At 34.5% G+C, this 18,525-nt stretch overlaps 1 protein-coding gene across 1 annotated transcript; it reads right to left on the bottom strand.

The window, feature by feature from the left end:
• On the bottom strand, positions 11,355–17,127 carry LOC18773127 (outer envelope protein 80, chloroplastic). Its single transcript, XM_007205350.2, has 11 exons — positions 16,811–17,127; positions 16,539–16,605; positions 16,405–16,443; positions 16,025–16,169; positions 15,662–15,820; positions 15,485–15,555; positions 15,327–15,405; positions 15,106–15,221; positions 14,431–14,578; positions 13,903–13,972; positions 11,355–11,901 (listed from the first exon to the last, which is right to left on the bottom strand). Exons 1-11 carry the CDS (start codon positions 16,842–16,844, stop codon positions 11,744–11,746), a joined length of 1,086 nt encoding a protein of 361 aa, XP_007205412.1. The 5' UTR covers positions 16,845–17,127; the 3' UTR covers positions 11,355–11,743.

Here is an 18,525-nt window from a genome sequence, read left to right as displayed (position 1 = left end):
GGGACTAACATGATTCATGCAGTTTTCTTGTAGGTTCTCATAGAACTTAATGGGTTCTTGGTTTTCTAAATCCGTTGCTCGAGAGAGAATGGGTTGTTAATTGAGAATACTTTTGGTTGAGCCCGAGAGGGGATATCAAATGAATTAGGAGAAACCAACTGTCAACATGGATAGTAATTAGGGTTAATTGGCTATAAGAATTAAGTAGAATTGGTTATGGTGAAGTTGGATGCTCTAGTGTCTCATCATCTTAATTTTCTATCGTTAATTAAATTGTTATTTTTCATAATTGTTTTAGTTTTCTTAAAATTAATCAATCTTCTTAATCAACTGTTCAAATAAACTTATGCATTAATCATAATTGGTAATTAATAGGAAATTATAATCTTCGTGGGAACGATACTCTACTTATTTCTATATTACTTGTACGAATTGTGCGCTTGCAATAATTTCACAACACCATACGAGAAGGAGGTGTGGATCATGCAAGGATGCTACTCGTTGACGAGAGATGTAACAAATATACGTAAGTATCTTCTATCGTTGCACTGACTTTCCTAGACTTCAAAATATAAATTATACATTGAAGTTCTGTTTGTTAATTACAATACTCTTGTCTTTTTAAATATTTTTCAGAAACAAGTCCAGCAAGATTCTACCTAGTTTGTGGTTGGAATAACCTGTTAACCACCTGCGTAGCCCACGACTGATTTGAATCGGCTTCTTGTTTGCCTTTAACAAAAAATAAATAAATAATACGCAAGTTGATGATCATTAACTTGCAGTTGATATATATGTTTTGTGTGTTTTAATTTGCATGTAATAATATTCGAGTTTGCATCTGTCACTTCAGCAATTGGCAGCAGCTCTGTATCTCGACAACTTGAAGTTATGTATGTTTGTACTCTTTTTTATGTTAATTGTGTTTGTAATTTCAGATTGACTAATAATAATATAGAAGAGTCCCTTAGTTTACAGCACCCCACGTGGTTAACAAAGTCCAAGAACATTTTAAATAGAGAGCTGCTATTTCCACTTTTGTGTCATATTTTCTTACTCACTTTATCTTTAAAATATTAAAGATAAATTTACCCATTTATAAAATAACTTCTAAAGACAAAAGAAAAACTCATCAGTTGCTCTTATGACTCTCTCCTCAGAACTCACCGATCGACCTATTATAAATTTAATATTATTATGTGCAATTGAACTAATCAAGTTCAAATAGATTCAACATGGTTTGTCCAGAAAAATTATTAATCCCTCTATTGTGTTTCTTATCTTTTTTCCTTTTTATGGATGTTCGTATATTTGGATCCGTAATTGTTTTAGTTGTCTAACATTTGAAGACAATGGACTTAATAAAAATAACCTGAATTCAGTAACAAGAGAATTACGTGAAGCAGCATATTCAAAAGGATATGGGACTTGCTCCAAGGCCAACAGGAGCGGAAAAACAAGAACAATTGATACTAATGTCTGTGGGCTAGTGCAATGATGATTGCCTCTTTAAGTACTGGAGTATAAACTTATTTTGTGTACTAGCTAGACACGACTAACGGGGTTTATTTGACTAACAACAAGTCATTTAATGCTCCTCTGTTATTTGATCATAAAGTTAATCAGTTATTAACCAAATTATGTATTGAAGCTACTCGTAACCAACAAATGTATGCTCATGGAGAGCTTCTTATTGGAAATAATCATTTAATTTATGGTACGACACAATGTACTCGTGACCTTTCTGGCATCTATTGTGAGGAGTGTCTTTATGCCGCAAAGAATGCACTTTTAACAAAAAGTTATGGAAAGAGAGGCAGGAGCGCTTATTATGGAAGTTGTCATATCATATTTGAACTTTATCCCTTTATTTTTTATAATTAAACTTGAGTATGTCAAATGTATAAGGTAATCTTGCATGATTATTGGTTTTCCATCTATCCACAAAATGTGGAAAAGAAATTATTGGGTTTTTTCTTTTCTTTTCTTGTGTGATTAATTATCAATAAATTCCTAAGGTTTTTCTATTCTTATTTTTATATATAAACATAGTATAGAGAACTTTTATGCCCAACAAATTTTTAGGTAGCCAATTTTCTAGTGGATGCTTTAAATCATTCATAATATAAGGGACAAAGCGTATTCATATAAACATTAATTTAAAGAAAAATTCTACTATAAGTTCCATAGTTTCAGAAGTGGAGGTGAAAATGTAGTAAGGGTGAGTGCAATGAGATCTATGTCAATCCTTTACTTGATTCCCATACTGTTTATACTTAATAAGGATTGTCAAGTTGGCATAAGGTAATTCCATGAATATAAAGGCTAGCATGCATAGAGGTCACAAGTGGATGTACACTTGGGCTTGAGTGGGCTCCAACCTAGTGTTGATTTTTTTTTTTTTTTTTTTTTGTAAGCTTAATGCTCGTTTGGTATTGCTTATTTAGAGTGATAAGTGATTTTATAAAAAATTTAGGAAGCCCAGCTCGTTTGGTAAACTATGAGAAAATCACTTATTGTTAAAAATTGATGTGAGATAAAGCTATAAGGCAAAGCAACTAATAAGATGCTTTCATATTCTAATTATGCGAGAATCAGTTTTGAAGAGGCGCTAGGTTTAATGAAATTTACAAACTTTCGAAAATACCCTAATCTATTTCACGCAATCTCTTCTTCAAGCCATCTCTTTCACAGAGTTCTTATTCTCTTGAATCTCTTCTACTCTTCCTATTATTTTTTCTTGTTAGATCAATTGAAGCACAATCTTGAGAAGCCACAAGACTCAAGTAAGCGGCATATTATGTTTATTTCTTCTCAACTTCATTCTTTCCTCTTTCTTTTGAATTTCTAGGGTTTTAACTTCAATAGTTGTTACTGTTGGTTTTTATTTGTTTTTTTTTTCTGTTCCTGTTTTTGTTTCTTTGTTTCTTTGTTTATTTGACAGATTTTTTTTTTAATGGAATATATTGGATTTAACTTGAAACATTAGTTTATTTGGATACAAATATTTAATTTTCAACATAATACTTTATTATAATTAAAATAATTTTTAAGGTGTGATGGAAACAAATTTAATATAATATATAAGTGAAAGTGTTTTCCCTTTTATCAAACACTTTAACAGAATAGTCATTCCAACATAATTCCCTTTTTAGTCATATACACAGCTCACAGCACTTTCACAAAAAAATTTACCAAACACTTAGAAATTGATTATTACACCTACAACACTTTTAACAAAAAGTTTACCAAACTACTTTTCTCACAACTGATTTCTCTCAAAGCAAATCTGATAGTGATTATTTGCACAGCACAACAATGCCAAACTAACCCCTAGTGGTATAAGCCAAATCTAGGTAAAGTAAATAATAGCCTAGCCCTATATTTAAAATAAGCTCAGCTCTCTATGTAGGAATAAGCCAAATCTTGAAGCATATAGGAAATAGTAAACATGCAATCCATAGTCTATATAAATTTGATTAGAAGCAGACATTAGAAGTTTGCTTCTAGCCACCTAAAAGGCCATATTTGAGAGCCTAGAAGAAATAGCTCTCCCCCTCTAAATTTTTTTACAAACCTATCTTCAGTGGGTTCTTCAATCTTGGTAAGTTTTTCTCCTTTTTTTTATATTCAATTTCCAACTTTAATTGTTGTTGTTAAGTTTTCATGATTTAAGGTTTAGGTAAAAACTTTTGGGGATTGTTGATATATGTTTTATTTTTGTAACTTGAAATTATTAATTAGCATATATAATTTTTGGTGTCTAGTGTTTCTTGTTAGGATATCATGTCACATGATGATAATAAACCAGCAAAGAGAGGAAAAATTATTTATTCATTTAAAAAAAAAAAGTGGTAATGATAGCAAGGATACACCTTCTGCATCTACTATTGATACTTCAATTCCTGAGGAACTTACTCAACTCAGATCTCAAGTAGTTGAACAATGTTTTTTATTTGGTATTTATTTATATTTTGTACTTCTTTGTGCTATATTTGCTTGTAATGTGACCTTGTTTGATTTATAAAATTTTATTTACATTTTTGTTTTAAGAGAAATTTTTTTTATAATATATCTCTTGTAAAATAAAAAATTAGTCTACCCCTATAAAAATTAGAAGTCATATATTATGTCTGAATAGTTCAAAAGGGTCATAGGTGCCCAGGACTAGCCACTCACAACGAACTAACCATGGAGCGGAGCAAAAACATACTATGGATCTTAACCGCCACCTCACTGCCTTCCATGCCCCCTCTCTCTTTCTCCCTCTCTCCTCTTTCTCTTCTCCTTCTCTTCTCTCTTGTCTCTCTATTTAGGGGTGGTCAAAATTCACCCAATCTGCCAAGGAAGAATTCCTAGCAGCGGAATTCCTAGCGGCCGATGTGCTTTCTCAAAACGGTAGCTGAGATCTTTTCTTCAAAAGCTATGGTACCTTCTCAAAAATGCAGCCAAGGTGTTTTCTTCAAAAGCAGTGGTGCCTTCTCAAAAATATGGCCGGGCGCTTCCCCTAGCAAAAGTGGTCGGGCGTATTGTAAATGTATGGTTTTTGTAATTTTCTTTTGGCTTCCCTTGACAACTTTGTAATAAGATTATTATTATTTTTTTTTATCAAAGCTCATGTTTAGATTAAGAATAGCTTCTCTAGGTGTTCTTAACTAACAACTATCCTATGGTGGTTCAACCAAATTGACAAAGGTAAATTGTGCTTTGCATAACATTGCATTAAACTGTTTTCATAAAATGATGACTAGTCATCTGTTTCTCGTATGACTAGTCATCCTAGCTCTGTAGGATATCCAGCTGGATAACCAACTTTTTTGTCCTATTCTCATTTCTCTCTATGTGCCATGTGTCATTCTGACCTAGGGAACTTTTGTGTGTAAATGCCAAAGAATTCCTCTTTTGGTAGCCGTCTCTTTTGGGTGGAAGTTTTGGAAAGTTTGCTTGCCATCTTTCTCTTCTTCTTCCTCAAGAGAGAACCATATTTTCATCTATGAGTTTTTTCCAAATTGATTTTTTTTTGAAAAAAACTGCTTTTGAAATACGAATTTGCATATAACTTCATAAAACACTCTCTCATTTATATCTAGGTCAGATTCAAAACTGATTTCTTCAAGAGTTTGGTTTTTTGAAGAAATTGGCCATTCTCCTTTGAATCCAAATTTTGGTTTCTGTCTGAGTTAGAGCTTGCAAGCTAGTGCCATGGGATGAATGAGCTGGAGAAGGAGCTGCCATTGCCATGAAGAACTGAGCTTCAAGCTTTGCTAAGTTGGAGAAGAAGATTGCACAAAGGAGGTATAGCTCACCTTCCTAAATAGATCTAGGTTTTTCTTGATCTTGCTTGTGTTTCTTTGTAAGAATCTTTTTCTACTTAGTAGATTGCCTGGTCGGTTGATGACCCCCAGTTTTTACCCAATGATGGGTTTCTGGGTGAATAAATTCTGATTTGCATCTCTGAAATTTTTTTGGGTTTGTGTTCTTGGTGGTTGACTAGTCATCGTATGAATTCTGTATGAGTGTCCTTTGTAGTTGACTAGTCATCTTTATCTGTTGTTTGGTATTTGCTTGATTATGATGAGATCACACACTTTCACCATAGTTGTTGCTAGCACAGGGGATGCCTAGATTGACGGGTCCTTCTGAGTGCCTAGGTTGTCACTAGTAATCTTCTAGGGTTGCAGGTACTTTGTGGCATGCATTATGTGCATTCTTGATTATAGTTGTTCATGACTAGCAGTTGACTAGTCATAAGTGTTTTTGGTCAAGGTCTAAAGTGTGTGAAGATTGTTGCATCTTGTTTGTGTCATAAAATTTACCCCTCGTCACCTAAGTACCAATTTCATGTATCCTTACAAAAGTGGCTGGGCGTATCCTTGCAAAATTGGCCGAATGCTTCCTTTTGACAAAGTGGCCGGGCACTTCTCAAAAAATTGGGTTGGGCACTCCTTAAATACCTTGGTCAGCTACTCCTCTTACAAAAAGCTAGGTCGGGGCGAATTTTCTCCTTGCGTACCTTGGCGCCCTCCTCGCAACACTTAGGCAAGCAAAGTTGGGTCGTGGGAGTTGAAGTCTGGAGGGAGGTATTTCTGCCGAGGGAATTCGGCGGGAGGTATGTCCACCGAGTTCCCAATATTCGAATATTTGAGAACTCAAAGATAGTCCAACATAGGGCCAATGGTCAGCCAACTCTAGAATTATAAAAACTCAAAGGGCACGAGGTTCCACCAGATGTCAAGATGAAATCTCAGAGGTCCAAGCCCAAGCCACAGATTCGCGCTCAAGATTTTTGAAGGCCAGTGTGCACGTGACAAATTCCTCACAAGGAAAGAAATCAAGGAGGTGGATGATAATTCAGAATATTCCGAAGCAAGAGAGAATCAAGCAATCAGAATATCTCCATCAAAGAAATCCCATGGATCTAGGGGCCCTCGAAAGGAAAGAATTTTAATAGAGTTGACATTTGGCCATTCAATGGCCAGCCTATGGGCCAATAGATGCTTTAAATAAACTTCACCAAATGAAGGCAGAAGACACATGACATCAGACAGACAAACCTATCTTTTGTCTCACACTTCTCTTTTCCTAGACTTAGGATTTTAGTTTTCACGCACCTAGTGTAGCGAGTTCTTCCTTTTTATAGTGTAAGTTTAATTCTTGTTCAATTTATATTTTCTTGTCATTGCTATCCCACTTCAATTACGTTTAATTTTAAGTTTATTTTATTTTATCGTTCTTATCGCTTTTATTTCGTTATTGCTTTACTTATTGCTTTGATTTATTTTGTCGCACTTTAATTCTTGTCTTTACGTTTAAACACACATTTAGTTTAATTGCATTATTTTTACTTAAAACCCTAAAAATTACAAAAACATCCGTACGAAGCCTAACCATCATCGAGCCTGAGGAAGTGAAAGAACCTAGGCCAAGAGGAGGTTCCTTGCTTGACCGATCAATCGTTTGATCAGAAGTTAGAAGCACAACACACTCATCTACTCGCATTCCATTAAAGCCCAAATTCTGAGTTTAGTGGTGGCACGGCCCTCACTCAAAAGAAGAAAGACCAAAAGTTTCTTCCGTCGATTACCTCGGCCGAAAAGAGGGAAACACTCTCCAACCATCAAAAAGTGCAAACACCTACATTAATTTGTAAAACATCTCTGGTCCAAATCTTGAATGCCTTAAAAGTGAAATATTTAAAATCCCATAAATTATCCATAGTTAATAAAAATGTTAAAAGAGAGACACTTCATTAAATGATGATAAAATAGTACATTCAAAATCCGTTTAATTGAAATAAATAAAAAATAGAAGAAAAAAATAACATGTCTTCTAACCATCAAAAGTCCAAGCGTCTATATATGTAAACATCTCTGGTCGAAATGCACCTCCACATCCTGCTGAAATCTTATAAAAAAAGAAAAACAAATTAGAGAAAAATTGGACATAATAAGGCATGAACGACCATTAATGTAGAGGGAAAATTAATTAGGTATGGATAGTTTAGCTTAATTTTCTTTCATTTGCTACGCCATATTTTATGATTGGAAACAAAATGGAAGCTCCCTTTACTCAATGCACATGAGTGGCGAAGTCAGGATTTCACATTAGATGGGGCCCTTCATAAAATTTGTCTTCTCTTCATAAATTAATTATCATGAATTTCATATTTTAAATTGGTATATTAAGGTACCCAACTCATACATGAAAAAAATGATGAAAATAAAAAATTCACAAAGCTTTAAAGAAAAGAGGAAGAGAAAGAAAGAAAAAAAAAGGTTAAAACTTTAGGAGTTTATATTGCAAATATCATAAACAAACCTACAAGATTTAAGGGAGATGAGTAGAAGGGAGATCAAGAAATTTTATGGTTTATTTGTAGACAAAAAGAACCTAATATATTATCTTATTTTAAGGTAAATATCCTAAAACTAATATAATATAATATATATAATATATATAAATAAAAGAGATAAAAATGGAGTGAGGGCCTAGGACCACACTGGTCCCATGTTAAACGAGATTTTGTCTTCTTTGTCAAAAACAAAACTAGACCTTGTCTTCCCTATAAAATCTTAGGATCTTTCTCTTCCATTCCACATGTTCTTGATCTTCTCTCCTGTTTTTTGGTCGCAAAATCTCCTCTCTCCTTTGTGGTGCTTTACTACCTCTATTCTCCCTTGTTTAGCCGTTACAAAAACCTCTATTTTTCTCTTTCTCCAGCTTTATATGTCTAGATTTCTTCGGTTCGAGAAAATGCATGTTTTCGAAAAAGTTGTAACAGCTAAAGAAGGAGAAGAGAGGCAAGAAAGCAAATCAAGGGAGAGAGGAGATGACATGCACATGAAAAGGAGAGAGAATTGCTATAGATATTTATAGGGAAGACAGAAGGTCACCTTTTGCATTTTATATGAAGTATAAAATCTCCTTACAATCCAGGTACGTTGACCATGGAGGTTTTATGGAAAATAATTAACTCAGAGATTTCATTTTATTGCCAGTTAATATTATGAATGCTGGTGTAGAGAATTAGGCATTTGTGGTGTGACCAGATTTAGTATTCCAAATCCAATTATAAACAGGTTGCCTTGTAAACCATATTTACTGCCTTAAATCATCATTCATAGATGACTCCAAACCTGCAAACCTTGAAATTATCAATATGACATGCATGATGAGTTGACATTATCTTCACGGAATTTAAATTTTCCTGATTCACTACACGATCACGATTACTTTTCCTTTAATTTGGGTAAATTTAGAAAACAAAAACTAGGTTGTGTGATGCATTAATGACATTATTTTAAATGCAAGGAAAATGACACTTGTCATGTGAAGAAGGGAGAAGGTCCAAAAGAGAAGGTTAGAGAGAAGGTTGCTAGCATTCCTCTTATATATATATATATATATATATATATTCCTAGCCCTCTACATAAAATGAATTGTCCAACATGTTTATCTCAAGTCACGTTGTCACTTAAATAAGCTTATTTAAAGGACATTCTTGTTGGGCACAATCTGTGTTGTATTCATTGATGTGAATAGTCTACTTTTAAAGTCATTATTCATAAGTTATCTATATTAAAAAAATCACTAAAATCGGAAAACATTTAACAATTGATTTGAATGTAGTCATTTTAGTGTTTTTTCGGAAGCGTAACTTGAAAAAGGGTGCATTTTTGCTCACCACCTTAATCCTAGGTATACCCTCACCACCCCTTTCAAAAGTTGACACATGTCCATGGGTTTAACTATAGTTAATTCTTTATTTTTTTATTTATTTGATAACATTATTATGAGAGAGAAACAATACTTCAATAAGATTTTTCCTGATTTACCCTTATTAACCTAACAAACTTTCCACTTTTCTAAATTAATTAACAACTACCCAAATAAATAATTGGCAATTGGCTTTATATCCCTCGCTTTAATATGAATATCAATTCACAGGCTTCAATACTTTGAAGAACACACCCCGATACTTTGAATCTCAATTGACTTTAGTTAACTCCTTTTATATACGCCCAAAAGTTACACTGCTCTTCAATATATTATTACGTTGCAATTTCTCAATATCCTTGAACCTGTTTTCTTTCTTCAACCAATGAGTTAATTATGATGTTGCAAGTTTCCAACCAATTAATTTTAACATTGCAAGTTCTGGACTAATTAATTCTGGTTTTATTATTCTGAATAAAGCTTACTCCTTAGGAGCAAAAATATATTGGAGTTGCATAAATTCCAAAAACGATGAAGGAACCAAGCTCTGCAATAATACCCTTCATTGTCTCATAATACCCTTCATTGTCTCATTCCTCTTGCTTTGCAGTATGGTTCATTTTATCATTCCTTTCTGTGCTAGTCTTGATCCACCAGTAAAGACGATACCAACATCATGGACTAAAAAAACTAAATAATGCGGAGCGTGTATAAAAGGAGTTAACTAAAGTCAATTGAGGTTCAAAGTATCTGGGTGTGTTCTTCAAAGTATTGAAGCCTGTGAATTGATATTCATATTAAAGCAAGGGACATAAAGCCAATTGCCAAATATTTATTTGGGTAGTTGTTAATTAATTTAGAAAAGTGGAAAGTTTTATAGGTTAATAAAGGTAAATCAGGAAAAATCTTATTGAAGTATTGTTTCTCTCTCATAATAATGTTATCAAATAAATAAAAAATAAAGAATTAACTATAGTTAAACATATAGACATGTGTCAACTTTTGGGAGGGGTGGTGAGGGTACACCTATGGTTAAGGTGGTGAGCAAAAATGCACCCCTTGAAAAATAGACGATTTAAATTATTGAAATAGAATGCGAAATGGACCCCAAAATAGACATTTAGAAGGAATCTCAAAAGCTCACATAATATGCCCAAATTGACCTATATTTTAAATAATTATACGATTTGTCCAAATATTTACAAATAAGATATATGAATAATGAATGCCGAATAGACCCCACAATGAGCAATCGAGAAGAATCTTAAAAAATGACGATATTGCTCCACATTGACCTACTTTTCAAGTCATCGTTCATAGATTATTTATGCAAAAAATCACTTAAATCGGAAAATATTTAACAATTAATTTGAATGTAGTCATTTTAGTGTTTTTTTGGAAGAATAACTTGAAAAATAGAGAGTTTAGATTATTAAAATAGAATGCGAAATGGGCCCCACAATGGACATTTAGAAGGAATCTTAAAAGCTCACATGATGTTTCCAGAAGAAGTATTTTAGTTTTTAGTACAAAGATGATAAACTATTGAAGACAATTGAGAAACAACTGCTGCTTTTTGAAAAGGGATTTTTTGTAGAAATATCACCTTAATTTTTCAAAATCCATGATTTGTCATATGACTTTAATACCATTCATTTTCAAGGGTATTTTTAAAATGTAAAAATCATTATAAATAAATTTAAAAAAAAAAAAAAAAAAAAAAAGCGCTCACCTTTCCCTATCCCCTGTGCCCCCCAACCTTGCCCCTTGCCCCTTCCCCCATTCCCCCTTCCCTCTCACCCTTTTTCCTTCGCTCTCCACTATAGAACACCTACACTCCACACACAAATTTTGTGGGGAGAGAGGGGGGGTCATGTACAATGTGTTTTGGGGACGGCCGGAGGTGTTGGGAAATTTTGAATTTTGAAAAATTAAGGTGACATTTCTCTTAAATTTTTCTTTGAGGTGACAAATTGAAACTGAGGTATAAGTTTAGATGATATTTTTACAAAAATCTCTTTTGAAAACTCAGCTGAACTGGTCCACAAGTAGAGAGGGTGAAAAATGTAAAATCAAGAGTTCATTCATCACCTCTCTATCAGATGAAATCCTTCCACACAAATTCTAACAGCACGAGATCACAAGTAAAATTAATTCCATTTAAACCATCTTCTATAATTGAGAGGCATATTTGTACAAAACAATTCCTTTTCCCAACCCAAATCTGGTATGTGTTTTAAAGAAAATCAGAAGCTATCCTGTAAAAATTTCTACCAATTAATTTCATCATTTGAATGAAAAATAGGAAATAAGACAATAATTATTTCCAATGCTCTTGAAGTTTCAATCTCATTCCCAAATTGGGGAGGTGAACAACTTGGATAGCTGCAGCTAACATTCTGCAGAAACCAACACTTGATCAGTAATGAATGGCATTTGGTATATACTGCCTCCGTGCTCTGGCTGGAAAATAGGACATGGAGACGGAAGAAGTGTGAAATCTGCAACTACTTGGGCCACGGAGCATTCATGAAGCAAGGTTGCTGATGCCAAAATAGACTGTTTTTTGTTGACAGGCATTTAAAGCGTAATCAACCACAAAATGGCCAAACTGTGATTTGAGACGAAGGCCATATCCAAGTCCAACTCCAGATCCGGGTTTACCTTGCCTCAAGGCTGGGTTTCCTGAAACTCCGAAATTGAATTGACAAGATAACCATGCAAAGAAACAACATTAAGAAATCTGAACCACAATTACAATAGAAAAAGAAATTTTGATACGTATAACAAACAGAAGGTTAAGAATGGTCAAGAAATAGCAGGAGCAAGATAATCACCCCAAGAAGTAGTAAGTTTGCACATGAATCTTGTAAGAGGTTTGGCGTACAATTGTATCAATTTGCAGATTGTGTGGGTTACTCAATTGTTGGGGCTAAAAAGTGATACATAAGTATTTCCAATCAGTAAAAGAAGCTACCACATGAAAGACACCCGACTTTGGTATGCTGGGTAAAGTGCTATGGCAGGCTAAAGTACTTAAATGTATTGTGATTTACAAGCGATTTGAGGGCAGGCTAAAATAAAGAAAGAGAAAGCTCAAAGTGTGGAGTACCGTTTGACGTGCCAATCAATTAAAGAGAACCTCACATTTTCACATCGTTGCAAGTTAACCCTCTGTTAGATTTGTCTACATGGCAACATGGCCCCCATTTTAAGCCAACATGGCCACATGGACAGAGAAAAAAAGAGCTATTTGTTACCAGCTGGCCTTTACCAAAAAAAAGAAAACAAGTGGACATTACAAAATGTGAAAACTTCAGGGTTAAATTGGAATGACTGGAACATGCAAACCTAATTGCAACAAAAAATTCGCTACAGAAAATTCGTTCTTTACTCAATCTTGGCTTTCAATGTTTTTGTTGCAGTGCTTGAGTTCTGAAACAGCTCTATTGTTGCAAGGTCACTAGAAATTAGAACTAGAGCAGGCATGCCCTGAATGCTAAAGGGAAAAACTGGCAGATTTGGCACAAGAAATTGAATCCTTAAAGAGAAATAGGCTTAGATCATCAACAGGACAGGACTACGGGTGAAGTAGAGAGAGGTATTGGATAAATAAGTAGCAAATCAGTGCTCCAATGGCAGGGCTAACCGGGATGATGAATAAAAAAGGTTAGGAAACCCAGTCAGGGGTAGAGGAGAACTCTGATCAAGAGCGTAACCGATAGGAGGATAGTCAACTGGAAAATATGAGAAATGAACAAGATAGGAAGTATTCTTGGAGTCAAAAAAAAATATTTAGGCAATGCCAAAGGTGGATATTCCAACATTAGATCGAAATCACCTGAGGAGCAGGGTAAGGAAGTGCAGGAAGTTCTTTCAGTTGAATCTAATGGGGGTTGATCATAAAGTTTTATGCACATCCATATTCTTGGAAGGTAAGGCTGACCTGACAACTGCTTCCTAGATTACTAAGAAGGAAAACGAAATATAACCTGCAAGAGTTTGTAAAAATTTGTGCCTGGGATTTTCATAGTGGACTTCTGAAAACTTGGAGAATTCAATAACCTACAACAACTGAGTTCTGTCACTAAATATACCAGGAGAGATTCAAAGAACTTAACGTACTTATGGTGGTCCTGAAAAAAAGGGTTTAAGGAAGAAATCTGGAGTATGATGCAGATTTCTTCCCCCCCAACATTGTCAGTGACCATTCATTTAGTAGTGTGTCTTGTAATCAGTAGTCAAAAGAAGCTAAGGCTAAAGGATCTTCTCATCAGTTCTTTCCCAAGACCTATTCCAGCCTAAGTTCTTTGCCCAAAGTTTCCACAAATAACAGCACTATTTCCAACCCCAAGGTGAGAGCAACAGGGGTATGTGCAAAATCAGTAGCTTTAGGTGTACTGTAACCACCTTACCTCCCAATAATCGATCTTATTCCGAAATGAAGGCCCGAAGGGAAAAGGCCTATGTTACAATTGTGATGAGGTATTTATACCAGGCCCCAAGATCAGCAACTTTATTTCTTAGTCACAGAAGAGGACATCAAAGATATAAATATCACAGCCTACATTATAATTCCTTTTCCTTATTGAAACACTGAAAAAGCGGACTTAATTAAATTTCTGAGCCTACAGGCTACAACCAAGTTAAAGAGTTCAAATATAACCAAGTGAAAGTTGAACTCACCAGGTACATGATGAGCAGACCCCAAATCAGTTCCACAGTCCAAGAAAACAGCACCTTCCAGCATCTTGTTCTAAATACAATAAGCAACATTGTAGGTAATGCTTGTGCTAGTTCATCTCAGATATAAAGTAGGAAAATTTACAAAAGAAAAAACGTAAGAAATAGGTAACCCATTTTTATTAGACAAAAAAAAAAAAAGAACAAAAAAAAAAAGTTGTGAGAATTCATAAGCAATTTATTGCAAAAGAATTGAGGAAACAGATAGATTTGTCACCAGATACTAGTAAGGCGAGTGATAAATCTAAATCTATATGAAGAGCTACAACTTGATGGTTGAAAAGTGTCTTGTTTCAGCCATAAGGAATTATCAAAAAGAAAAAAATATTGGTTTAGAACAATTAGTATTTGTTGATAAATGATCATGGAAGACAACTCAACTGATTCCAGAATGACTTCCCAGGCTAATAAAATAATGCAACAAATGTAATAGATTCTTAGAAACATATAAAGAGTGAAGGAATTACATACAAAAGGCAATGTCAATTCGCTATTTGCAACTAAGCAAGATCTACCAGACCCCACTGCACCCTCACCATACCCTCGCACACTGCCAAGACCTCCAATTGCAAATGCTTGGTAAGGAGCCATGTCCCCTACAATGGAACCACCTGTCATTCTGTCAGAGAAAAATGTATGAGTAACACAGATAGAGGCAGGGTTATTTATCCATAAGTTATACAAAGCACATAGATACGCCGGATTGTGAATCTGACTCACAAACTGAAACTTAAGAAGTTTCTGAAGCAGGTTAGGCCATTCTTAAAGTTCAGCAAAAATAATTGTTTGTCAAAATTAATTCCAACCCTGTTATATGCTTTACGGTTCATATTGTATAAGGTAACCTTAATTGTTTGCTTCTTCTTTTTTCCTTCTTGAAGGATTGAATTCTAGTTTTTTTTTTAATCATTAAAACAAAGAAAAAAAGATTAGTTCCTAGTTTTGAAACCTTGCAAAAATTTGAAATCATATAAACTCTTTTACAAAGTTCTTTTAACACTTGATATTGGGTTAGACTACTTTAGAGTCATGTCAAATGCTCCATGGACACTTGCTTCCCCCTTTCCATTGGAGGCTGTGCTTCCTATGAACACTATGTTCCCTTGCTCAATCAACTCTGTACAAAAGATCAGGGAACTAGCTCACCTCGTCAAGAGAAATGCCGGTCCAAGTTTGACTCCCTTTGATGCAACAAACTTAAACTTGTTGAAGATTAGCCACTTAGATAGGACTGGTATCCCTTGTTCTATCTGCAGACTGAACTGTATTCAAGACAAACTCCCTGTTAGCTTCACATTCATCGCTCACTTATCAAGTATACATTTAAGACCTCACATTATATCTATCACGATTTGAAGAAATCTTACATGAAAAAAACTGTGATCATTTGCCTTTGCATACCGAGATTCTTGCTTTAGAATTACCATGCTATCATGAGGACTTCCACTGCATAATAATCATCTTATGATTTAAAACATTAGTCTAGCAAACTGTTCATAATATAAAGTGCCAAAACATAGATTACCTGCATGTGACAGGAAATCCATCTAGATCTCGGCTCATAGACTGGCCATTATCATTCAGTGGCCGGACATGCTGCATAGCACATATTAAATTAAAATCCACATAATTAGACGGGGAAGAAATTGTAGAAGAAAATAAATACCAAAGGATGCTCACAGTGGAAAAAGTAATAAGGTACCTCAAACTTTATGCTAGTTGTGCTACTCCATTTGGAACTTGCAGGCTCATTCAAATCCATGCCCACTGATAATCGAGACAAATTTACACCTCCACTACCTGAACGTGAGAAATTGTCCATGGGAATGCCATGAACCCCTATCTCGGGTGAAATAGAATGCTGGATGTAAAAAGTTATATATTAAGATACCAATACCATGAATTTCTACTAGAACTATACAAAAATAAAAAAATTACGTCAAGTTAATAACTGGGTTAGGTTTATAGAGAAATTGGTTTGTAAAATAGACTACCATTACACTCTTTAATAATTTTTCACATTCTCCAAATTAAATAATAGCAACACAAAGGATAAATAAAAAACCTGGACTACAAAAGACTGTTGAGCTAGCCATTCAGGTCTTGGTCTTCTATAAGCCATTAAAACATTAGAATCATACAGGCCCTTATCCCATGACACATCAAGCTTCTCACTTCCACCAAATAAGTTTGGATGTTTGATGCAAAGACTGCCATAATAAAAGCAGAATAGTTTATTCAAGTAGTGGAAAACGATCAGAGCATAAGAAAAATTGGAAAACAATACTAAGTTTCATAATGGTACGTCCTTTCTTTACCCAAATTGCACTTCCCATAAACTAGAATATGTCTATAAAACAAATCAAAATAAGGGGAAAACCCAGAACCTTAAACACCAAGAACCCAAACTTCAAGTGCTAAAATTATTAAATAAAACAAACTCACCTCCCAATTATCAGAGAGAGAGGACTGCCACTGCCATTACTGTAATAAAGAGAGGAATCAATCACTATGGGAAACTTCTTGGGTAAATTTATAAATAAATAAATAAAATGTCCTGAGATTGAAATAAAAAGAACCTCAAAGGAGGAAGCATCAATGAAGCACAAAGCTTGTGAGTGAAATCGACATTAACATCAATCTTGGCTGTTACAAAGAAAAGAAGAGATCACATTATGCATCGTCAATAACAACAATGACACAAAAATACAGAACCAACCCATTAATCACACAAGAAAAAGAAAAATCACACAAATTAATCAGCATAAAAGTTAAATACTTTATGGGTTTACAGGCACTATGGGTTTTTGTGGGTGAAATGAAGGATTGTCAAGTAAACTAAGCATCCCACCTTTGCCAGCATGGATGCTCTTCTGGGCTCCCATCCCATTACAATTAAGTTTCCTTAATCAGCCATTAAAATTTGAATGGAAATTGAGGACTGGCGCAGAGATTGCTCATTTGCATGAGTGAAGAAGCTGCCCAAGGAGAGAGAGAGATAGAGAGAGAGATATTGTGAGTGTCTGTGGCACTTTGTGTAATTCGCGCGACGAAGGTATCGGTGACGTCTCCTCTGGGGGAAGTAGCAAGTTCCTAGCTTCCGATGTTTGTTATCCCTTTTGCTTCTTCATTGGTCTTTACTGCACGTGGGTACTAACCATCGAGAGCCATTGCAATTTTCGTTTCTTTTTCTTTTTCCTTGTTGCTGCTGCTAAGTATTGACTCGAGGCTTGTTTGAGAGTGATTTTAGATAAGTTAATAATCACTTTTATAGATAATTTAATTATTTATATACTTATGAGTGCTTTTGGTAACTAAAAGCGCTTTTGACAGCATTTAGCAGAAAATGTTAAAAGTGCTTCTAGGTCGTGGAAACGTTTTCTGGATAAGCACCTGCTATGTGCTTCTTCAAAAAGCACTCCTCAGTGCTTTTCCAGGAAGCATTTAGATTTCTTATAAAAATTTCAACATCTTTATAATAAAAGCGCTTTTGTGAGAAGCACTTATGAGCAAAAGTACTTTATAGAGAAGCATTCCCAAACGAGCCAAGTGGTTTGAAGTGATTTTATGGAGAAACACATTAGAGGCACTTCCCCCAAAATGGCTTCAAATCAAGTGATTATATTGAGAAGCATGTCCCTATAAGTGATTCTAGGAGGACTAGAATCACTCCCAAATGAGCTCTCAGTTTTATTTATTTGATTTATTCATTTTTCTTTTAATGTAATGAATGTTAAATTAAAATTTGTTGACATATGTGAAAATTTGAAAATGTTTGTTTGCTACTTGAATAATTTGTGCCCCCACAGACTCTTCAATTCAATTAATATAGTGTTATGGAAATAAAAATGAAAAATACGAAAAACATGTGAAGAAGGTCTATATTTATTATCTAAAAAGAAAAAAGGTAGGTTTTTAGCATTTTTAATATAGGTTTTGTTCTTTTAAAGCAAAATTAAATGTTTTGAAGAGCCAATGTCAACTTGTGAATTCTGAAGAGAAAGAAAAGGGTTGTAGCTTTGGTGACTAAGTTGACTAGATTGAACCACCATCAAAACAGAAGAGGAAGAGAGAAGAAGAAGTCAATGTGAAACTTGAAGGGAGAGGAGGAGAGAGGGGGAGAGAAGAAGAAACTCAAAGAATGAAAGACAAGACAAACTAGAGTTGACAGTGCTGCAGTGAAGTGTTTTTAAGTTTTAAGTTTTAAGAAGTCAATCATATAACGTAACTCATATGTTAGGGTTTTAAGTTTTGAAGTGTTTTTAATTCCGACTTGTATACTATTAAATATATTTATTATACAACTTTATCACAGAAGCATTGGCGATTTACTGGTATGATGGTTTCAAGTTCATGAGGAGGTCAGGAGTTTGACACATGCGCCTCCACTTTTGAAATAATTACTAAGTTTTTCCATATTGTTCGATTCGATTCGGTTTGGTTGAATTAATGGTATGAGGTTCCGGACCATGAATTGGACCGAAATAGGGTGATTTGTTTCAGTTCTTGACCAAAAATGAAAAAAATAATATAAAAATTCGATTCGGTCCAATTTGGTCGATCCAT

This window comes from Prunus persica, chromosome G6 (genome assembly GCF_000346465.2).
Source record: "Prunus persica cultivar Lovell chromosome G6, Prunus_persica_NCBIv2, whole genome shotgun sequence".
NCBI classification, from domain to species: Eukaryota; Viridiplantae; Streptophyta; class Magnoliopsida; order Rosales; family Rosaceae; genus Prunus; species Prunus persica.
The sequence above is the reverse complement of the archived record's forward strand: the minus strand, read 5'-3'. Positions and strand labels throughout refer to the sequence as shown.